General features: G+C 47.0%; 1 protein-coding gene across 1 annotated transcript in view; it reads left to right on the top strand.

The window, feature by feature from the left end:
• Window positions 1–1,994: 1,994 nt before the first annotated feature.
• The window catches only part of col9a1b (collagen, type IX, alpha 1b), a 195,962-nt gene continuing 173,301 nt past the window's right edge, over window positions 1,995–24,655 (top strand). Inside the window, exon 1 of the mRNA XM_078213596.1 lies at window positions 1,995–2,058. Coding sequence (XP_078069722.1) covers window positions 1,995–2,058 — 64 coding nt within the window. The remainder of the gene's footprint in view (window positions 2,059–24,655) is intronic.

The following is a 24,655-nucleotide window of genomic DNA, read 5'->3' as shown; positions in this document are numbered from 1 at the left end:
GACATATTTTACACAGAGGGTGGTGGGGGCCTGGAATGCACTGTCAAGCAAGGTGATTGAGGCGGACACGCTGGGATCGTTTAAGACTTATCTAGATAGCCACATGAACAGACTGGGAATAGAGGGATACAAACGAATAGTCTAATTGGGCACATGAGCGACGCAGGCTTGGAGGGCCGAAGGGCCTGTTGCTGTGCTGTATTGTTCTTTGTTCTTTATCACCCAGAATCACGTGAGCAATCCTCAACTGGGGCAGAAGCACAAATTCTGTTCACACAGCATAGGTTAGGGTTAGGATAATGTAGCTAATTGGCAGAGAGGTGATATTCTGCTTAATCTCTGTGTCAGTGAAATAATTTGCTTCAATTCCAGTTTGTTATTTCAGTGAGGTACTGGATCAGTGAGCACTGAGATCTGAGGCCTGTCTCAGTGACACAGCTGTTCTGAAGAACTGCCTATGGCAGACTCTCTTGGACTACTTAAGGACATTTGACCTATGTCTGAACTTCTCTCATATATAAACATTGTAGGAAGCCCTAATGAAGCAGGCGCTATGGGCGGGATTTACAGCCCTGCCTGAGGTCAATGGACATTTCCATTGTCCGCCCCTCGCCCGCTCCGATTACGTGGCAGGCAAGGCGGTAGAGTTCCGGCGAATGTCTCTGTTCATGAGGATAAGTGATCTATGAGCATCCCTTGCAGCTCACTGATACAGGACTCAAATTCTAAAACAGGGATGGGTAAACCTAGGCTAGTTAGTGGCCCTCCTTCATCTCAGTTGGATGCCTACAACATTGGCATATGCGGGAAATTCATACATAGATCCGAGATCATCTACTCAGCGCTCACTGATCCAAAACCTCACTGAAATAACAAACTGGAATGGAAGCAAATTCTTTCACTGACACAGAGATTAAGCACAGTAAGAAGTCTCACAACACCAGGTTAAAGTCCAACAGGTTGCACAGTATTGAGAAGTTGTTTTAGAAAGAGCAAATTGATTTTTCTGGGTACCTTTTGGTGAATGCTGTTCCTAACTTTTCAGAGTTGGATGATTGTACGGGAAAGGTGGAGTGTAATTGTAATCAAAGCTGCCTAGTGGGAATTGGAATGGCTTCTTGTTCTAAACCCACCTGATATTGCTGCCCATTGAATTAGGTGCTGATTGCACGATACACCTGTGGGAACACTGTTGGTAAAATTGGATAGCTGCCACTTTTTGTTCATCATGTTCCATTGGGAAGGGAATGAGGCGAACAGCCTGCCTGCAGAAAGCATCACTGGCCTTCTTTATTCAATGCTAATTAAAATGGCTAGCACAATCAAGGCAAGATTCAATTCCAAAAATATTCAGTGCAGTGACTGTTCCTGTAAAGCCTGTCGACTGATTCAGGTGCTTTCTTAATGAGGCAGGTTGGTATAGTCAAGTAAAGTCCTTGGGGCTGATTCTCCTGTGTTGAGGCTAAGTGCGCATGCCGGTGTTTCCCGCTGGCACTGGCAGTCTGTCAGGTGGGATTCACCCACCTGAAAGATGCAGGTGAGCTCATTTCGAGCAACCCACTAGCCAGCCCCGCTGTTCAGAGACTGGGCCGCCATTTTTAAAGGCAGCCCAATCTCTGCGCTTAGGAGACAGGCCCCTTTCCCCCCAAAAAATGAAATGGTGCCCCCCCCCCCGCCCCTGCACTACTAACCCCTCACCAAAGAAGGGCCACCCACAAAGAACAGGTAGCCACCCCACTATACCACGTAGGCGTGAGGGTGACCTGACCCCACCCCCCACTTAGGCCCCCCTCTCAGACCCTGACTTAGCCCCCCTTTGCGCTTCAGATTCCCACATAGGCCACCTTCTCCATCAGAACCACCACTCAGGCCCCCTCCCCTCAAACCTCCCACTCAGCTCCCCCTTTCCCCTCAGATCCCCCACTAAAACGCCCTTCCCCCTCAGGCACCCCCCCCCCCCGACCCCACACAGCCTTACTTTGGCAATGCCAACAATGTGTTGCCGCCTGGTACCGATGCCCTGGACTGGTGTCTTGGACCCTGAGGGGGTTCGAGGAGGTAAGTCCAGTGGCCATTTTTCCAGCCAGGCTGCAAAGGAAGGGTCCCTCAGGGGTTGGGTGGGTTTGAGCTGGGACAAGGGATTGACCTCACCACTCCCCCCTGGGATTGGGGTGTCATGGATGGACTGCTCCTTCTAGCCTTGGCAGACCTGAAGATCACCCCTGGCAAGGTGATTTCAGTAAGAAGTTTTTAACAACACCAGGTTAAAGTCCAACAGGTTTATTTGGTAGCAAAAGCCACACAAGCTTTCGGAGCTCTAAGCCCCTTCTTCAGGTGAGTGGGAATTCTGTTCACAAACAGAGCATATAAAGACACAGACTCAATTTACATGAATAATGGTTGGAATGCGAATACTTACAACTAATCAAGTCTTTAAGAAACAAAACAATGTGAGTGGAGAGAGCATCAAGACAGGCTAAAAAGATGTGTATTGTCTCCAGACAAGACAGCCAGTGAAACTCTGCAGGTCCTCTGATATTCGGGTAAGCGTTCTCCAAGGCGGCCTTCGCGACACACGACAGCGCAGAGTCGCTGAGCAGAAACTGATAGCCAAGTTCCGCACACACGAGGACGGCCTCAACCGGGATATTGGGTTCATGTCACACTATTTGTAACCCCCACAGTTGCGTGGACCTGCAGAGTTTCACTGGCTGTCTTGTCTGGAGACAATACACATCTTTTTAGCCCGTCTTGATGCTCTCTCCACTCACATTGTTTTGTTTCTTAAAGACTTGATTAGTTGTAAGTATTCGCATTCCAACCATTATTCATGTAAATTGAGTCTGTGTCTTTATATGCTCTGTTTGTGAACAGAATTCCCACTCACCTGAAGAAGGGGCTTAGAGCTCCGAAAGCTTGTGTGGCTTTTGCTACCAAATAAACCTGTTGGACTTTAACCTGGTGTTGTTAAACTTCTTACTGTGTTTACCCCAGTCCAACGCCGGCATCTCCACAAGGTGATTTCAGGCAGTCCTGTGATCAATATCTGCATTCCTGCCTTTTAGCTGTGAAAATTCTGAAGTGGCCAGGTCACTTTAGTCTCCATGAATCCCTCCCCCCCCCCCCCCCCAACCACCCCCGTCCCCTCTCCTCCAACCCCCCTTGCAGGCTTTTAAATCACTGCAGCACGCCATTTTGCTGCACAGAATTTCTTTTCTCTCATTTAGAAGCTGCAGGTGTGAGCAGACCCCATTGAAGTCCCTGACAGAAAGGAATGTCAATTTCACCGAAGGAGGTTGGGGGGGGGGGGGGTTGTTTCCATTCTGCACAGCTGTACACTCAGCCCCAATATATGCAAACAGCTTTGATCTGAAACCCTCTCCATCTGGTTCTCTACATGCTCAATTGGTATTGGGGGATGTAGTACAGGGCCCTCCTTCTGTTACTTAGGCTAAGAAGCTCACTTCCTTGGTGTGATGTACCCTTCTGCACCTGAAGAACTTGAGATGACCCCTGGTATGAGATGATCCCTGGGATATTCTTACATATTTATTCATGGGAGTGGCATCACTGGCAAGGCCAGTATTTATTGTGTTACAGACAGGGGGGTGGGGTTAATTTAAATAGCCCTGATTTCTCCTCTTATTACCTGTTCATAAACAGAAAGGTGTTTTTATTTTGCTCCCCCCTTTATAAGCAGTGGTATATTTCCCAATCCGTCAATTTTGGTGTGATCCAATTTTCTATTAATAGCCCCACAGCAAGCTTGACATTGGATGAACTCAGAGGGTTAGTTTATTTGGATTCACTCAAAATGGTGGAGTGGGGGGGGAGGGTGGGAGTTGCAACATATCTCTTTTCTCTCTCATACAGTAATGGAAGGATACAGAAAATAAAATTTATAGTGTAGGGAACGCAGATCAAAGATTATGTTTCACGGGGCCTTTAGAGTCCAGAATCAAAGTCCAGTGAAGTATTCTTTCATGGAGATTGGCAGGTCATAAACCAATGCTATATAATTCGTGGGGTGTGCACCCACTGTCTGGGTCCCTGAGATGGTTAACTGTCTCAGCTATTAAAAATGGTAAGGAAGGTGGTGGGCCCTTTGTCCTAGCAGACAATTAGATTCCAGTTGGCCAGACTGGGCTATGAAATGCAGATGGCCTTTGTATAGCTCTCTTTGGTCTGTGTAGCCCACAATGTGTTGTTAGTATCTCCAGAAAGAACGATGTGCAAATTGTTTCAATACTGACAAATAGCTCCTATTTTTCAGGGGCTCGTTCAGAGATCACAGAGCGATATGGATTCATGCAGTTAAAAGGTCTTTTTCCACCTTTTTAAACTTTTACAAATTGCCATAAGCATATCTATATCGATTTAATAAAAATATACAGTGTGAGATCATAGTCACCTCGCAATTCTTTATCCTGATTACCCTTGAGAAGGTAGTGGTGAACTGCCTTCTTGAACCAAGGGATTCATACTAGTGTAGGTACATCCACTGTGCTGTTAGGGAGGGAGTTCCAGGCTATTGACCCAGTGACAGTGAAGGGCTGGCGATATAATTCCATAGTCAGGATGGTGTGTGGTTTGGAGGGGAACTTGCAGGTGGTGGTGTTCCCCTGCATCCACTGCCCTTGTCCTACATGGTAGAGTAATGGGTTTGGTATGTTCTTTTGAAGAAACCTTGGTGAGTTGCTGTAGTGCATCTTGCTGATGATACTCACTGCTGCCACTGTGTGCTAATGGTGGAGGGTGTGAATTTTTAAGGTGGTAGATGGAGTGCTGCTCGAGCTGTCTTGGATAGTGTTGAGCCTCTTGAGTGGTTTGGGGCTGCCCTCATGCAGGCGAAACGTGTGCCTTGTAGATTTCTACATTGCAATGACTGCACTTCAAAAGTACCGCATTGCCTTTAAAGTGCTTTGCAATATTCTGATGTTGTGAAAGGCACTATATAAATGTGAGTTCTTTCTTTCACTGAAATTATTGTATGCTTGACTAATTCTCCCTGCACATCCTGCCAAGGGTAATAGGTTTGCTGTTATGAAGTGTTCCATCGGACGATAGGATGAAGATATGTAGTGACAGAGCTAATTCTGACTGGATTCTAGTGATATACAGCCCTGCAAACAAATCCACAACCACAGGGTCTTAGAAAAACTCAGCCAAATTATTCACTTTGTAACATGTTGCAATGTAAAAGATTTTAAAATCTTTAAAAAATGACACAAACAAATCAAAGTGTCTCCTCCTTTGAACCTTTCGGACAAACCCTCTTCTTTATGTATTGCAAGCTGAGCTAATTGTTATCGATATTTTGTTCTCAGCCATAAATCTGATTCATCCTGTCTAATGAAAACATACTTATAAACAAGCCTATTGGAGATCCTGGTACTGCAATGGTGACATAGGTACCATAAAACAGACGATTTGTGCTCCCCAAACCACAGACGCACCATAGAAAGCATTCTTTCGGGTTGTATCACAGCTTGGTATGGCTCCTGCTCTGCCCAAGACCGCAAGGAACTACAAAGGGTCGTGAACGAAGCCCAGTCCATCGCTCAAACCAGCCTCCCACCCACTGACACTGTCTGCACTTTCCGTTGCCTCAGAAAAGCAGCCAGCATTATTAAGGACCCCACGCACCCTGGACATTCTCTCTTCCACCTTCTTCTGTCAGGAAAAAGATACAAAAGTCTGAGGACATGTACCAACCAACTCAAGAACAGCTTCTTCCCTGCTGCCATCAGACTTTTGAATGGACCTACCTTATATTAAGTTGATCTTTCTCTGCACCCAAGCTATGACTGTAACACTACATCCTGCACTCTCTCCTTCTCTATTAATAGTATGCTTTATCTGTATAGTGTGCAAGAAACAATACTTTCCACTGCATACCAATACATGTGACAATAATAAATCAAATCAAATCAAATGAAAATAGAGACAAATTTACCCCAAAATATGTTGAAGAATGATTATCGCGACGAATGAAAACTGCGATGTATCAGGAGCTGCCCAGCAAATGACTTGAGTAATAGCTGGACGTGATATTCTTCAGGTCTGAAACTGGTTAACATAGAGGCTTAAAAGTTGACCCAACGAGAAAAACAAGCAAAAATTCAAATGATAGTAAGCTTATTAGCCTTAACACTTTTACAACCATCTGGAACTCCGTCAGATGGAACAATGAAAGCTCCTTTCCTCTGAGGTTGAATGAACAACACAGAAGTCAGAAAATTAATTTGCTCAATAAGTCTACAATCCTGGTGTTACTTCTGATCTATTGCTTGGATTTTCTCTTGTTTTTCCTTTGAGGTGAAGATGACCATCTTCCCCATCTGGTGTGTTTGGTAGAGTTCCAGTGCCAAGTGCACCCAGAAGATTCTGCTGCAAATAGGACAGGACTCCACAGCTGTTTGCATTGTGGACAAGTTGCTGCCTCAGGATTTCCTCTCCTTGTATACTTTCTCTGCCTCTGATAAGTGTTTGTTATTGAAAGAGGTCACACCATTTTTTATTTGGTCGTGCCAGGTGCAGCAATCCTGGGCTCAAAATCAGTATCAAAACTCTTAAGTGGAGCTCTGAGATTGTCCTTGTAGCCCTTCCCAGGATCATGAGAGCACCCCCAAGATTCGAGCTCTCCATAGATGTACTTTGGTAAGGGAATGTGAGGCACTCTGGCTGCATGACCATCCTAACTCAGTGGTGACTGTCTCAATATGCTTGGCATGCCAGCTCAGGTGAGCATCTTATGGTTTCACATTTTGTTCTGCCAATGTTCTGCTTCTGCAAGCAGCTCAGGTGGAAGTCGTTGATCTTCATCATGTGGTGCAGGTCCACAGTCCAAGCCTCACGTTCAGAGAACTAAGTGGACTATTTTTTTTATACTTTCTCCAAGATTGGCGAGTTCCTTTCTACTTTTAGGGGTGGACAATGGAGTCATCTTTGTATTGTTTCGGGATGGTTCCTCGCTCCCATGCTGACTGAAAGAGATTAGTGAGCTTCTTGACTAGGCATTGATCTCCAGCCTTGTAGACCTCAGCTGGGATGGCATCAGCTGCTGGAGCTTTTCTGCTGTCAGGAATTTGTTTGTCTTTGTCGTTTCTAATAATGTGGGAGGGTTATCAGTAAAGCAATTGTGGCAACCTTTTGATTGTGTTTTCACTGATGGATGAAGGTCAATTGAGGATGTGGTTAAAATGATCTGTCCATCTTTCTAGAATTTGAGCCTTTTGTGTGAGCAGTGTCAATCCATCACCACTGAAGATTAATGATGAGTCAATGACTGGAGCCCTTAGACAGATTTCAGAGTATCATTTATTTCAGTCTTTGTAATCTGAATATGACTAAAGTTCATCTACTTTCTCATTCAGATAAGTGTCTTGCATGGGACAGTCCCATGGATGTCACTGAGGTAAATCCTGCAGCGGCGATATTTCCCCTCCTGTAGTTTCTGGATTATCTAATTGTTTTCACTGAACCAACCTTGATGCCAGTGAGAGGTAGAACACTGGTGTACACAAAATCCCTGAAGGTCATCCAGTCATTCTCCATAAGTGTCCACTTTCACTGTAGATTGGTGATTCTAGAGTTTCTCTGAGAGAGATTCTTTCCTGACACCTTGTTTGAGGCTTGAGACATTGAGGCACTTCTGGACCTTCGTGTCTTTGGGGCCACTAGGATCTTGATCTTCACCTTTGAAATAATAAGATGATCATCACACCAGCAGTCAGTGCACACATAGCTTTGTGGCACATATATCACACTGCCTGGAGGATTTGAGTACTGGAGCGAGGGTCTCTTACTGCAGCTGTGCAGGACCTTAAAAAGAGATTACATCTGGAGTGTTTTGTGCAGTTTTGAGGGGAGGGGGTGGTGGGGGAGGGGCTGCAGGGCTGGGTGGTCAGGGAGATCGGGACTTCCAGAGAAGGGGGAGATTGAGGTGAGCTGGTGGGGGGAGGAAAGGAGGGTGGGTTGGGGCTGGCCCAGACACATCCGAGAGGCCAGCAATCGGGGTGGGTGATAAGAACATAAGAACTCGGAGCAGGAGTAGGCCATCTGGCCCCTCGAGCCTGTCCCGCCATTCAATAAGATCATGGTTGATCTTTTCGGGGACTCAGCTCCACTTACCCGCCTGCTCACCATAACCCTTAATTCCTTTACTGTTCAAAAATCTATCTATTTTTGCCTTAAAAACATTCAGTGAGATAGCCTCAACTGCTCCACTGGGCGGGGAATTCCACAGATTCATATGGGTCACATGGCCAACTATGTGGGGTCGCGGGGCTGGCCAGCGATCGGGAGGCCAGCACTGCGGGGCTACTGCACATGCGTCGATCTGTCAGCACCGAGATCAGCGCATACGCAATGGCCTGCTCAGCGCTATGCTGCTGGCTTCTCCAGCAGGTATAGGCTTGGCCCCGCTCACTGAATTTTAGCATGATTCACGCTGAGCCACTCTGAAGTACAGAGTGTAGGAGAAGCATTTTGAAAATCCCGTTGAAAAATCCAGCGGGATTTACTCCCGTTTTTACACAAATTCGGCACTTAGAATTTTTTTGGGAGAATCCCAGCCGTGGACTGTGAAGTGAAGGTGAACCAGACTGATTCCTGGGATGGCAGTATTGTCATACAAAGAGAGATTGGGTTGGCTGGGCCTGTATTCGCTGGAGTTTAGAAGAATGAGAGGGGATCTTAGTGAAATGTCTAAAATTCTGACAGGCCTGGACAGACTGGATGCAGGGATAATGTTCCCCCGGCTGGGGGTTCCAGAACACGGGATCACAGTCTTTATATTACATATATTACAAACAGACCTTTGCTGTTTGTAATATATATAAATGATTTGGAGGAAAATGTAACTGGATTGATTAGTAAGTTTGTGGACGACACAAAGGTTGGTAGATTTGCGGATAGCGATGAGGACCGTCAGAGGATACAGCAGGATATAGATCGGTTGGAGACTTGGGCGGAGAGATGGCAGATGGAGTTTAATCCGGACAAATGTGAGGTAATGCATTTTGGAAGGTCTAATACAGATAGGAAATATACAGTAAATGGCAGAACCCTTAAAAGAATTGATAGGCAAAGGGATCTGGGTGTACAGATACACAGGTCACTGAAAGTGGCAATGCAGGTGGAGAAGGTAGTCAAGAAGGCATACGGCATGCTTGCCTTCATCGGCCGGGGTATTGAGTTTAAAAATTGGCAAGTCATGTTGCAGCTTTATAGAACCTTAGTTAGGCCGCACTTGGAATATAGTGTTTAATTCTGGTAGCCACACTATCAGAACAAAGAACAGTACAGCACAGGAAACAGGCCCTTCAGCCCTCCAAAAGAAGGATGTGGAGGCTTTGGAGAGGGTACAGAAAATAATTACCAGGATGTTGCCTGGTATGGAGGGCATTAGCTATGAGGAGAGGTTGGAGAAACTTGGGTTGTTCTCACTGGAGCGACGGAGGTTGAGGGGAGGCCTGATAGAAGTCTACAAGATTATGAGAGGCATGGACAGAGTGGATAGTCAGAAGTTTTTTCCCAGGGTGGAAGAGTCAATTCTAGGGGGCATAGGTTTAAGGTGCAAGGGGCAAAGTTTAAAGGAGATGTACGAGGCAGATTTTTTACACAGAGAGTAGTGGGTGCCTGGAACTCGTTGCCGGGGGAGGTAGTGGAAGCGGATACAAAGAACAAAGAACAGTACCGCACAGGAAACAGGCCCTTCGGCCCTCCAAGCCTGTGCCGCTCCTTGGTCCAACTAGACCAATCGTTTGTATCCCTCCATTCCCAGGCTGCTCATGTGACTATACGGTAGTGACTTTTAAGGGGCGCCTTGACAAGTACATGAATAGGATGGGAATAGAGGGATATGGTCCCCGGAAGGGTAGGGGGTTTTAGTTAAGTCGGGCAGCATGGTCGGTGCAGGCTTGGAGGGCCGAAGGACCTGTTCCTGTGCTGTAATTTTCTTTGTTCTTTGTTCTCAGGATAAGAGATAGGCCATTTAGTGCTGAGGTGACAAAAAAAAATCTTCACTCAGTGGGTGGTCTCCCTGTGACATTTCCCAATAACAGAAGGCCATGGAGCCAAGTCATCATTAAATCATAGAATCCCTACAATGCAGAAGGAGGCCATTTGGCCCATTGAGCCTGAACCGACAACGATCCCACCCAGGCTGTATCCCCATATCCTGCTAGTCCCCTTGACACTAAGGGGCAATTTAGCATGGTCAATCAACTTAACCCACATATCTTTGGACTGTGAGAGGAAACCGGAGCACCCGGAGGAAACCCCCGCAGACACGGGGATGACACTGACGTTTCTGTGCCACCTTAGTGTGCACTCGGAGAACAGGTAGGAGTCAGACTTGAATGACACCAGGGGCAGGATCTCAGTGTGCCTTACAATGAGTATTCATCATCCTCCAGCCTTCATCAAAGATTCGCTACCCCAGCCAGCCCAGACCCATTAACCTGTTGTGATGTTTCTTGAAGGAGGGGGATGGGGGAGGAGGTGGGGGGGTTGGGGGGGGTTGGTGGGGGGGGTGGCTGAGAGAGAATGGAGGAGTGGGGAGTGGGGTGAGAGAGGGTGGGGAGTGCTGGGGGATGGGGTGAGAGAGGGTGGGGAAGGGTAGGGAATAGGGTGAGAGAGGGTGGGGAAGGGTGGGGGATGGGGGGGGAGGATGTCAGGTGGCATGAGAGAGAGTGGGGAAGGGTGGAGGATGGGGTGAGAGAACAAAGAACAAAGAACAAAGAACAATACAGCACAGGAACAGGCCCTTCGGCCCTCCAAGCCCGTGCCGCTCCCCGGTCCAGGATTGAATCCTGAATCCAGGATCCCCGCCCAATTTTCCAGCCTATCTACATACCAATATCCTATCCACCGAGCTGTCCCTCACAGCTACGATGCTTTGTTCATTACAACCTATTAACTTACCCCCACCCCCCCATTCCAGACCATGTGATCTCCAGGGAGAGGCGAAAACCCAGAGTGAAAAACCCCAGGGCCAATATGGGGAAAAAAAAAAAATCTGGGAAATTCCTCTCCGACCCCCTGAGGCGATCGAAACGAGTCCAGGAGATCACAATGGCCCCGATCGGAAAATGCTTCCCAACCCTAGTCATTTCCACTTCCACGAACACCATATGAATTCCCTGCCCCCGAGACAGGTTCCCAACTATCCGCAGTCTCACTCTGTACTGGCACCAGCAAGATGATCGTAGAATGAAGCCTTGAAACGAGAAACCAGGAACAATTAGCCCGCGCCGCTCCCTGGTCCAAACTAGACCACTCTTTTGTATCCCTCCATTCCCACTCCGTTCATATAGCTGTCTAGATAAGTCTTAAACGTTCCCAGTGTGTCCGCCTCCACCACCTTGCCCGGCAACACATTCCAGGCCCCCACGACCCTCTGTGTGAAATATGTCCTTCTGATATCTGTGTTAAACCTCCCCCCCTTCACCTTGAACCTATGACCCCTCGTGAACGTCACCACCGACCCGGGGAAAAGCTTCCCACCGTTCACCCTATCTATGCCTTTCATAATTTTATACACCTCTATTAAGTCTCCCCTCATCCTCCGTCTTTCCAAGGAGAACAACCCCAGTTTCCCCAATCTCTCCTCATAACCAAGCCCCTCCATACCAGGCAACATCCTGGTAAACCTCCTCTGTACTCTCTCCAAAGCCTCCACGTCCTTCTGGTAGTGTGGCGACCAGAACTGGACGCAGTATTCCAAATGCGGCCGAACCAACGTTCTATACATCTGCAACATCAGACCCCAACTTTTATACTCTATGCCCCGTCCTATAAAGGCAAGCATGCCATATGCCTTCTTCACCACCTTCTCCACCTGTGACGTCACCTTCAAAGATCTGTGGACTTGCACACCCAGGTCCCTCTGCGTCTCTACACCCTTTATGGTTCTTCCATTTATCGTGTAGCTCCTCCCTACATTATTCCCACCAAAATGCATCACTTCGCATTTATCAGGATTGAACTCCATCTGCCATTTCCTTGCCCAAATTTCCAGCCTATCTATATCCTTCTGTAGCCTCTGACAATGTTCCTCACTATCTGCAAGTCCTGCAGGGTGGGGAAGGGTCGGGGATGGAGTGAGAGAGGGTGGGGGATGGAGTGAGAGGGTGGGGAAGGGTCGGGGATGGAGAGAGAGGGTGGGGAAGGATGGGGGATGGGGTGAGAGAGGATGGGGGATGGGGTGAGAGGGTGGGGAAGGGTCGGGGATGGAGTGAGAGAGGGTGGGGAAGGATGGGGAATGGGGTGAGAGAGGGTAGGGAAGGGGAGGGGATGTGGTGAGAGAGGGTGGCGGATGGGGTGAGAGAAGGTGGGGAGGGATGGGGATGGGGTGAGAGGGTAGGGAAGGGATGGGGTTGGGGTGAGAGGGTAGGGAAGGGATGGGGTGAGAGAGGGTTGGGAAGGGTAGGGGATGTGATGAGAGAGGGTGAGGATGGGGCGAGAGACGGTGGGCAAGGGTGGGGAATGGGATGAGAGAGGGCAGGGAAGGGTGGAGGATGGGGTGAGAGAGGGTTGGGAAGGGGAAGGGCCATGTGTGTTGAGGGGCTGGCTTTGTGCTGTTGGGTGTTGGCGGCTGCAGCGGCTCCTGGGGTGTGGTGGAAGGGTGTTGGGAGCAGCCCCCACACTGCACGGCACCAACTAGGTGAAGTGGGCTGTAATTAGGGCTTCTCTTGTAGCCCCGCCTTGCTGGATCCCTGTCATCGCCGCCTGTCCTCCATCCTCCGGCTCCTCGTATGGCAAGTCATCCACTTCTGCCTGGTGTCGATCCTCCTTCTCCTATTCGGGTACAATGAGGGAGAATTTAGCGTGGCCGATGCTCCTAACCAGTACGTCTTTCTGACTGGAGGAAACCAGAGCACCTGGAGGAAACCCACGCCAACGGGGAGAATGTGCAGACTCCACATAGACAGTGATCTAAACCGGGAATCCAATGGAGTTCCCTGGCACAGTGAGGCAGCAGTGCTAACCACTGTGCCACCGTCCTAGCTACTCTTCACCCTTTTCTAGAATGTTCCTTGCCCGATAAGCAAGGCTATTAGATTGGTTTCCCAGGTTGGCAAACTGTTAAAACAATGCACTTAATGGAGTTTAAACACAACATGTTGTGTGAACCAGATTTGTGCTCTGGTGTTCAATGGGCTATGGATTCTGATCTTTGAAAGATCCTCCAGGATCTTTCTGATATTCTTCTTCCTGTTGTAGGAAGGTTGGGGGTGAATTAGACTTTTTAATTTATTTATTCTTACATGGGATCCAGGCATCTCTGGCATGGCCAATATTTGTTGCCCATTCCTAATTGCCTTTGAATCAAATGACTTGCCACACAATTAAGAATCCACTACATTGCAATAGATCAGGAGTCTCATGTCGGGCAGATGGCAGATTTCCTTCCCTGAATCAGATGGGTTTTTATGGCAATCAATAAACGCTTAATGGTCACCATTACTGAGGTGTGGAGATGCCAGTGTTGGACTGGGGTAAGCACAGTAAGAAGTCTCACAAACACCAGGTTAAAGTCCAACAGGTTTATTTGGCAGCACAAGCTTTCGGAGTCACCTGATGAGGGAGCGAGACTCCGAAAGCTTGTGCTGCCAAAGAAACCTGTTGGACTTTAACCTGGTGTTTGTGAGACTTCTCACCATTACTGAGACCAGCTTTTCCAGCTTTATTAATTGAATTTAAATTCCATCAGCTGCCATGGTCAGATTTGAACCTCTGTCCCCGGAGCAATAGCCTCACCCTCAGATTACTAGTCCAGTGACATTACCACTCGACTACCATCTGCCCCAGATCTCCTGTGACATACCCTGTTAGGAGTGCAATGGGTTCCAAACATAAGTCCATGGGTGATGACGCAATGGCCTAGAAATTGGGTGCATAGCCAGCAGCAAAGATGATCCATTGCATTAAAACTGAGAGCAAGAGAATAATATATAATTGATCATCAACACTGTCTCACTATTAGAGTTACGGAATGTACGGTTTGGAATTTAAACTATTTAAAACCAAAGATTTAAAAACAAAACTGTAATCGAGTGATGGGCGTCGTATGTCGGTAGGTCTCATGAAGAGGTTCTGAGTCTTGTATGATTGAAAATTAACTGTTTATTTGTAACACATAACTATGTTCATATATATATATATATATATATATATAAAATCCAAGCTATGAGCTAACCTCATGCTTGCTTCTACACAGGTCTCTGTCCAGACCGCAACTTATTCTAGTCTTAGATCATATGTATCATTACATCACAAAATCAGAGGACATATTGCAATGAATGGCAAAAGAACCAAAGGTGACATGAAGAAAAACATTTTATGTAGTGAGTGGTGAGGATCTGCATGTGGATGAGAGTTTGTGGAGCCAGATTCAATTGTGGCTCTCAAAACGGAATTGGGTGAGCAATTGAAGAGGAAAAAAAAACTTGCAGGGCTATGGAGAGAGGCAGGGAAGTGGGACTCAGTGAATTACTCTTGGAGGGAGTCAGCACAAACAGGAGGATGGGCTGAATGGCCTCTTTCTGTTCTGCAGCCAGTCTGCAGTCGAATGATTGATTTTTGTCATTTGCGTCCACATTCGATTTGCCATCCCAAAACTGCTCTCAGTCAATAATTTATTAATCTATACTAATAGCAAGAATTTCTTTCACTTTCTCTTAATTTGTCTGAGAGAATTAATCAACCTTTGATTCCTTTTCGCAGTCCAGTTCCTTCTTCTTGTACTTTGGATAATTTATTTATTTTGCACAATTGTTAAATTGTCTAACATGTCTAACAATTGAAGAATCTAACATGAGGGGAGACTTAATAGAGGTGTATAAAATGATGAAGGGGATAGATAGAGTGAACGTTCAAAGACTATTTCCTCGGGTGGATGGAGCTATTACAAGGGGGCATAACTATAGGGTTCGTGGTGGGAGATACAGGACGGATATCAGAGGTAGGTTCTTTACGCAGAGAGTGGTTGGGGTGTGGAATGGACTGCCTGCAGTGATAGTGGAGTCAGACACTTTAGAAACATTTAAGCGGTTATTGGATAGGCACATGGAGCACACCAGGATGATAGGGAGTGGGATAGCTTGATCTTGGTTTCAGATAAAGCTCGGCACAACATCGTGGGCCGAAGGGCCTGTTCTGTGCTGTACTGTTCTATGTTCTATGTTCTATGTGAAAAGGTATAATCTATCAGGAAATAAATGTACAGAATTAATCATTATGCACACTAGTATGCGAGTGGTTGTAAAGTTTCAGAACATTCATTATTATTTTGTACAGGGGCAAGAGTATATTAAATTGCAATAGCACACACCCAACATATATTATGGTTAATGCCGAACAATTTTGTTCCAGTGGATTCAGGTTTAGTTCATTTAAAGAGTTAGCTTAATCCTTATTGCTTGCTGCTCTGTTTCTTTGATGTAGCCAAATACTAACCAGATTATTTTCTGCATGCGTGCACTGCAAACTAAACAGTGTTTTGGATTTTAATTTACATTCAACTCAACTGCTTCAAAGCTAATCATCCATTTTGAACCCAGTTGAAAGAAAATTGGCCCTTTGCCAATTGAAGAATAAATCAGTGTTTCCCGAATGTTGAATTTGTTTTGAAGAGTATTACCTTGGTGCTTTTAGATGGATAGCTTTGAGTGTTTCCCTCTTTATCATGTTTAGCCAGGGGAAGACTATGAAAGTACTCACTCCCGAAACAGACACCCTGGTGAGACATGTAGAGCCTATTCACTAGTAAATGGGCCAATGTTACCAGGGAGATTTTATTGCAGATCACTTTGATTATGCTTGGAGAAAAGGTGTGATACATTCAATAAGCCACTTTTCTCATTGTTGACTTTCCCATAAATGTTATACTCACGTTGGCCAATTTGAACCCCCCCCCTGCCCCCCCCACCCCCAGGTAATCCGGAGGGGGGCATGGTGGCACAATGGTTAGCATTGCTGCCTCACAACACTAGAGATCCAGGTTGAATTCCAGCCTCGGCTCACCATTGCCTGTGTGGAGTTTGCACGTTCTCCTCGTAGGTTCCCTCCGGGTGCTCCGGTTTCCTCCCTCAGCCTAAAGATGTGCGGGTTAGGTGAATTGGACATGCTAAATTGCCCCTAAGTGTCATGGGGACAAGCAGGGTAAATATGCAAGGTTACGGGGATAGGGCCTGGGTGGAATTGTTGTTGGTGCAGACTCGATGGGCCGACTAGAGATTCTATGATTCCAATTGATCTCAGAATGATGCCATTATAAGTTGAGGTAGAGTAATTGACTTAAGTAGTGGAAATTTCCTCTTACCTGTTGGCAGTTTGCATCTGGTTCCAAGTTAAAGAGATCTCCACACATGCAGCGACAGTGATGTCACCAAGCAAATACACAGCCATCCACACAGAAAGCAAACAAGGCAGTTCAGAGTGTTGATAGCCTTTACTTTCAATTTAAGTTTTCAGCAAATAAATTAAGTTATTACTGAGATGATAGAGATGAGAAGAACTTTTATTTTCTGTCTGGAGGGTTGTTAGTCTGTGGAATTCTCTTTCCCAGAAAAAAGTGGAGGCTGGGCCATGGAATTTATCTAAAACGAGTTGGGTCGATTTTCCCAAAATAGATCAAAGTGACCAACGGGCAGGAAAAGGGGAGGTATGCCCACCCATTTTTTGGGTGAGCTGACTTTGATCATTTATGGCACTCTGTGCAGGACAAAGGCTGTCAGGCGATTCACGCCACTGGGGGCTAATCCCGCTGGAGAGGCCGGCAGCAGAGTGCTCAGGGGGCCTTTGTACACTGGGAGATCAGTTGACATGCCCCTCCCCAATCACTGGCATCACCCCCTGGACATTGCCGGCCCTTACCGTACCTCCACCGCCCCCCCTCCACCCCCACCCCCGATCGCCAGCCTTCTGATGGTTGGCCCCGACCACTGATCCTCTGATGGCCGGCCCCTGTTTCTGACCACCAGCCCCACATCAGCCCCCACACCCTGATGCAGAGTTTCCCCCCTTCTCTCCCCTCCTACCACTCCATGGTCTGGCTCCACTCCCATCTGGCTCCGCCCTCTCTTGACATCCTGCCCCTTCAAGCCCCACCCCATTAGCATTGCCCAGTGCCCAGTGGGCACTGCCAGTATGTCAGACTGGCAGTGACAGTGTGCCAGGCTGGCACTGCCAGGATGCCTGGTGAGCAGTGCCAGGGTGCCAGGCTGGCACTGCCCCCTGCCCCCGACCTCCCAGGGGGCCTCAATGGCTTCTGCTCTCACCAATAAGGCCATCACATCAGGTCCCAATTGCTGGGGACCATTTCTGATCCCCACTGGTGTGGACTTCCACCGATGAGGTGGGAAATCTAAGTGAGCCTGGATGATTTCCTGGGCTCACTTAACAAATTTAAATTGGGGTATGAATATTTAAATCAGCTTCACGCTGGAGTACGTCATAAATAATGGCTGGAGAAGATCGCGACCAGTTGGACGCCGGTCATGATTCCCATTATTAGCCTCTTGCTGACATTTCCTGCTCCCGCTATGCTCGACCAGCATAGTGGGGCAGGAAAATCACACCCGTTATGTATATATTGCCCTGGATCTTCTGAGGATCTACTGGGTGACTCGGTGGTACAGTGGTTAGCACTGCTGCCTCACAGCTCAGGAGACTTGGGGTCAATTCCCAGCTTGGGTCACTGCCTGTGTGGAGTCTACACGTTCTCCCCGTGTCTGCGTGGGTTTCCTCCGGTTTCCTCCCACACTCCCACACTCCAAAGATGTGCGGGTTCGGAGGATTGGCTATGCTAAAATTGACACTAGTGTCAGGGGGATCAGCAGGGTAAATGTGTTGGGGTTGCGGCAATAGGGCCTGGGTGGGATTGTGGTCAGTACAGACTCAATGGGCTGAATGGCCTCCTTCTGTACTGTAGGGATTCTATGAGTGACAATCATCATTCCATTGTTGCACCACTTATACTACCCCCAGGGTTTGCACTGTTCATTTCTTGCCAAGTGTTCTGAGACCAAAACTGTCCACAATGTTCCAGGTGTGGCCTCACTAAGGAACCAAGGAGCTAATCCAATTTCAGCAAGACATCATTGCTCCTATATTCAATCCTCTTGTGATAAAGGCCAACATACCATTTGCCTCCTTAATTGCTTGCTGCACTTGAACGTTAACTTTCAGTGACTCATGAACAAGGTCCCTTCAGATATCAACACTTCCCAACCTTTCACCATTTAAGGAACACTCCAAATTTCTGTTTCTTTTTTAAACTAAGTGGATAACTTCACATTTTTCAACAGTAAATTGCATCTGCCATGTGGTTTCCCACTGGCTTAGCCTGTCCCAATCCCCTTTGAAGCCTCCTTGCATCCTCCTCACAACTCACATTGCCACCTAGTTTTGTGTCATCAGCAAACTTGGAAATATTACATTTGGCCTCACACCCAAATCATTGACATAGATTGTGAACAGCTGGGGCCCAAGCATTAATCCTTGCAATAACCCACAGCCTTCCAGCCTGAGAATGACCTATTTATTCCTACTCTCTGTTTTTTGTCCATTAACCACTTGTCAATCCATACTGGTTATATTAACCCTAATTCCATGAACTCTAAAGCTGTTTAGTAACTCGTGTGTTGGACTTTTATCAAAAACCTTCATAAAATCCAAATTTACCACATCTACTTGTTCCCCCTTATCGATTCTGCCAGTCATAACCTCAACAAGACTCAAAAAGGTTTGTCAAAAGATTTCGCTTTCACAAATCCATGTTGACTCTGCCCAATCCTTCCATTACTTTCTAAATGTTAAGTTAACATTTCATGCGACAATAGATTCTAGCATTTTCCTCACTACTGATGTCAGGCTAGCAGGTCTCTAGTTCCTTGGTTTCTCTCTCTCCTCCATTTTGGAATGATTCCAAAACCTATAGAAATTTGGGAGAGGACCACTGGGCACGGTGGCACAGTGGCTACTACTGCTGCCTCACAGCACCAGGGACCCAGGTTCAATTCCTGGCTTGGGTCACTATCTGTGGAGTTTGCACGTTCTCCCCGTGTCTGCGTGAGCTTCCTCCATAAGGAAGGAGGAAGCAGTGCTAACCACTGTGCCGCCCTCTGGGCCTCTGGGTGGGAGGGCTGTCCTCCACCTATCATGCTGCTGGTAAAATGCCATGGCGGTGAAAAGAGGACAGGCAATCCAACTCCCCCACCTTTCTTCGCTATTTTACCAACCCCTCCCATATGCCAGCCCATCTCTAGAGGTCGGGTGAAATCCAACCCTACAGCTCGCCTTTGTTTCCCCAGAATGGTTCACAGTGCCGGAACTCTGTAGAAGCAGTGATTTGTAAGTGGGTATATGAAACTGCAGCCCAGATGTGGATAAACATAGTTCCCAGAAAAACCTGCTAATGGACGGCATTGGCAAGATTCTCCGGTCTCCCAGCCGCGTGTTTTCCACTGACGGGAGGTGGCGCGTTGTTTGCTAGCAGCTGGATTCTCTGCTCCCGCCACTACCAATGGGAATTCCCATTGATGTCATCCCATACCGGCGGGAAACCCATGGGCCGGGGTGCACTGCTGGCGGGACTGGAGAATCCCGCCGGCGTGAACAACCAGAGAATTTTGGCCCTTGCAACGTCTGACTACTTACCTGCTTCAGTAAGTACATCTAATGCAAGCTAGCAATTAATTGCAACAACTCTATTTACTTCTATGACAACATTAATACCTTGCATTTATGTAGTCCCTCTTACAGAGCAAAATGTGCTTCAAGCAGTAGTTTATCAAACAATGATTGACACCAAGAAGACATCAGGTCAGGTGATCAAAAACTTGGTCAGTGAGGTAGGTTTTAAGGAAATAGTTATGGAATAGAATCCCTACAGTACAGAAGGAGGCCATTAGGCCCATCGAGTCTGCACCGACCACAATCCCAACCAGGTCATATTCGCGTAACCCCCCACACATTTTCCTGCTCGTTCCCCTGACACTAGGGTCAATTTAGCATGGCCAATCAACCTAACCTGCACATCTTTGGAGTGTGGGAGGAAATTGGAGCACCCGGAGGAAAGCCACGCAGATACGGGGAGAACATGCAAACTCCGCACAGTGACCTGAGGCCGGAATTGAACCCGGGTCTTTGGTGCTGTGAGGCAGCAGTGCTAACCACTGTGCCACCGTACTGCGCAAGTGCGGCAGACAGATTTAAAGAGAGAATTCCAGATCTTAGGGTTTTGCTATTTAAAGCACTGCCGTGTCAGAGTGAACAAAATCAGGGATGCTCAAGAAGCCAGGTTTGGATATTTCAGAGGGTTGTGGGGCTGGAGGAGGTCATAGAGAAAGGGAGTGGTGAGGCCATGGAGGGATTTTGAAAACAAGAATGAGAATTTTGAAAACCGATGCATCTTAAGGCTGGGAGCCAGTGTAGGTCAGCGAGACTTGACATTCAAATCCAATGTAAAAGCAAATTAAGAGGAAGATTGAGTAAACTGTTCAGGTCTGACCACTCCTGATGGACAGAAGGGGCAACACGGTGGCACAGTGGTTAGCTGCCTCACAGTGCCAGGGACGCGGGTTCAATTCCCGGCTTGGATCACTGTCTGTGTGGAGTTTGCACATTCTCCCCGTGTCTGCATGGGTTTCCTCCGAGTGCTCCGGTTTCCTCCCATGGTCCAAAGATGTGCGGGTTAGGTTGATTGGCCATGCTAAATTGCCCCTTAGTGTTGGGGGATTAGCAGGGTAAATACATGCAGTTACAGGGAGAGGGCCTGGGTGGCATTGTTGTTGGTGCAGGCTCAATGGGCTGAATGGCCTCCTTCTGCACTGTAGGGATTCTATGAAGTGTTGAATTTAATTTTGTACAGTGAATTGCACAGAAACTAAAATAACATTTAGCACGATTCAACTCATATCACTCGGTTGAAGAGTGACTTGTTAGGATTGATAATTATAGCTTGGATTAAACATATAAAATGAATGCAATAATTGCCACAGTACCTGTCTGCTGAACATACGAAAGCCTGGAATGCGAAACAAAAACTATTTAGTCCATGATCAGTTTATTGCATACCAAAGAATAATTAATTTTTGCAGGCTACAACTTCATGTTCTCAACTATTAAAACTACTTACCATACCCCCCCAGCCAAGCTCATGTGTTTATGGCAGATGGCCTACAGCATAAATGAATAAACAAGGCCCCACTTCCACATCTTGCATTGTAAAGTTTTGTCTGTTTCAGTAATCAACTTCAAATAACAACTGTCTGCCAAGAACACAGAAAACTTCAGAAAGGAAAGGCATGGACTGAGTCTGCCTTTAACATACCCTTGCAAAGGTCACATTGTAGTTTTGTATTTGATTTCCTAATTACATTGGCCCAGCTGTTAATGACCAGCAGTCAAGACTAGGTGTTCAACAGAGATAAAATATCTTCTATTCAAGGAATCATCTATCCTGTTTAGGTTTGGCTTTGCCACTTTTGATACCAAACTCATCGAGTCAGGCAGATAATCCAATGTGGTATTGAGCTAGTGCTGTCGATCCAATGTAGAACTGAGCCAATGCTGACAACCCAGTGTAGTACAGAGGGAGCGCTGACCATCCAGTGTAGTACTGAGGGAGTACTGATAATACAGTGTAGTATTGAGGTAGTGCTGACAATCCATTCTAGTACTGAGGAGGAGGAGGGAGGGATGACAGCAGATGGGACCACCCAGACTTAATAGAATCATCGAATCCCCACAGTGCACAAAGAGGCCATTTGGCCCATTGAGCTTGCACCAACAACAATCCAATCCAGACCCTAACCCTGTAACCCCACATATTTATCCTATTAATCTCCCTGACAGTAGGGGTGGGATTTTCCCGCCGCTTTTATCTCTGTTAAACACCTAGTCTTGACTGCTGGTCATTAACAACTTGTCCCAACGCTGGAAAAATCCCGTCTGAAGTCAACGGGCCTTTGCATGGTCCATGTCCTGCCTGCTACGATTCCAGTGGCGGGCAGGATGGGAAAACTCCGCCCTAAAGTTCAATTTACCATGGTCAACCAACCTAACCTGCACACCTTTGGAGTGTGGGAGGAAACCAGAGCACCCGGAGGAAACCCATGCAGACATGGGGAGAACGTGCAAACTCCACACAGTTACCCACGACCGGAATTGAACCCGGACCCCTGGCGCTGTGAGACAGCAGTGCTAACCACCGTGCCGCCCCTTCACACATCAAAACAGTGACTGCACCTCAGAATTCCTTCATTGGCTGTAAAGTGTTTTTGGGGACATCCTGAGGTTGTGTGAGGTGCTATATAAATACAACTCTCTCCTCTACTTATCACTGAAATCATTCATTCTGGAAAGTTCCGAGAGTCAAACTCCATGTAGATCCACACAGAAAAAAAACAGTTAAAAGGTGACAAATCTCGCACTTGTTCAGCAGATTTGCAAAGGAGGGAGAAACCTCATTTCTGCTCTGTTCACACCCAAACTCCATCCCTTCAATCTGTAATGAAAACAGGGGAAGGTATTCCTGAAGCGTGTTCTAACCTCCCACAGAGTGGAAATCCAGCAGATTTAAGGCAGGGAATCGATGCTGGTGCAGATCACAGCAGCTGGAGTTTGTTTTTCGCTGAACACAAGTTGCCTATCAATTCTCTTCCCCTGTGTTCTCTACATGAGCTGATCAAAGACTGAACGGAGCTGGGCGTCACGAGGAAATTGCATAGAATTCATTTCAAAGGTCACATCTTAAAGAAGCTTGTGAGAGCGAAGATGAGGAGATTCAGATGGTCACACGGCTGGTAGGACAAACTTACTGTCAAACAAACTTAACACTGACACTTTTTTTACTGCACTTAGAATAATTTGGAACCATTCCTTATTTAAATTAAGAGATGTGTCAGGAAGATTAGTTTGATTTATTATTGTCACATGTATTAGTATACAGTGAAAGGTATTGTTTCTTGTGCGCTATACAGACAAAGCATACCGTACATAGAGAAGGAAAGGAGCGAGTGCAGAATGTAGTGTTAGAGTCATAGCTCGGGTGTGGAGAAAGATCAACTTAGTATGAGGTAGGTCCATTCAAAAGTCTGACAGCAGTAGGGAAGAAGCTGTTCTTGAGTCAGATTTTTGTATCTTTTTCCCGATGGAAGAAGTTGGAAGAGAGAATGTCTGGGGTGAGTGGGGTCCTTGATCATGCTGGCTGCTTTTCCAAGGCAGCAGGAAGTGTAGACAGTGTTAATGGGTGGGAGGCTGGTTTGAGTGATGGATTTTGCAAAGTTTTAGACCTTTTGTAGTTTATTGTTGTCTTGGGCAGAGCAGGAGCCATACCCAAGGTGTGATACAATCAGAAATAATTCTTTCTATGGTGCATCTGTAAAAGTTGGTGAGAGTCGTAGCGGACATGCCAAATCTCCTTAGTCTCCTGAGAAAGTAGAGGTTTTGCTGGGCTTTCTTAATGATAGCGACAGCATGGAGGGATCAGGACAGGTTGTTGGTGATCTGGACACCTAAAAATGTGAAGCTCTTGACCTTTTCTACTTCGTCCCCGTTGATGTAGACAGGGGCATGTCTTCCACTACATTTCCTGAAGTCGATGACCATCTCCTTTGTTTTGTTGACATTGAAGGAGAGATTATTGTTGCTGCACCAGTTCACCAAGTTCTCTGTGTCTTTCCTGTACTCTGTCTCATCATTGTTTGAGATCCAACCCACTACAGTGGTGTCATCAGCAAATGTGTAAATTGAGTTAGAGGGGAATTTTGCCACACAGTCATAGGTGTATAAGGAGTATAGTAGGGGGCTGAGAACACAGCCTTGTGGGGCACCAGTGTTGAGGATGACCATGGAGGAAGTGTTGTTGCCTATCCTTTCTGATTGTGGTCTGTGGGTTAGGAAGTTCAGGATCCAGTCACAGAGGGAGGAGCTGAGCGGAGGAGCTGAGCCCCAGGCCACAGAGTTTGGAGAAGTGTTTCGTAGAAATAATGGCGTTGAAGGCTGAGCTGTAGTTGAGTCTGACATAGGTGCCTTTGTTATCTAGGTGTTCCAGGGTTGAGTGCAGGGTCAGGGAGATGGTGTCTGCTTTGGACCTGTTGCGGCGGTAGGTGAACTATAGTGGATCCAGGAAGTCTGGGAACCTGGAATTTGATTCATGCCATGATTAGCCTTTCGAAGCATTTGATAATGATGGATGTCAGAACCACCGGACGATAGTCATTAAGGCACACTGCTTGGCTTTTCTTTGGTACTGGGATGAAGGTCGTCTTCTTGAAGCAGATAGGGACCTCAGATTGGTGTAAAGAGAGGTTGAAGATGTCTGTGAATACCCTCGCCAGCTGATCCACACAGGATCTGAGTGCTCGTCCGGCTACCCCATCCGGGCTAGTCGCTTTCTGTGGGTTGACGTTCGATAAGACTGCCCTGACGTCTGCAATGGTGACCTCGGATACAAGCTCATCTGAGGCTTCCGGAGTGGAGGGTGTGTTCTCACTGACATCTTGCTCAAAACGGGCATAGAATGCATTGGGCTCGTTGGAGAGGGGTGCATTGGTGCCGGCAATTTTACATGCCATCATCTTGTAGCCTGTTATGCCTTGCAGACCTGGCAATAGTCGGTGGGAGTCTGTGTGGCTAGCCT

The sequence above is a fragment of the Mustelus asterias genome, chromosome 5 (assembly GCF_964213995.1).
Source record: "Mustelus asterias chromosome 5, sMusAst1.hap1.1, whole genome shotgun sequence".
Taxonomy (NCBI): Eukaryota; Metazoa; Chordata; class Chondrichthyes; order Carcharhiniformes; family Triakidae; genus Mustelus; species Mustelus asterias.
The sequence above is the reverse complement of the archived record's forward strand: the minus strand, read 5'-3'. Positions and strand labels throughout refer to the sequence as shown.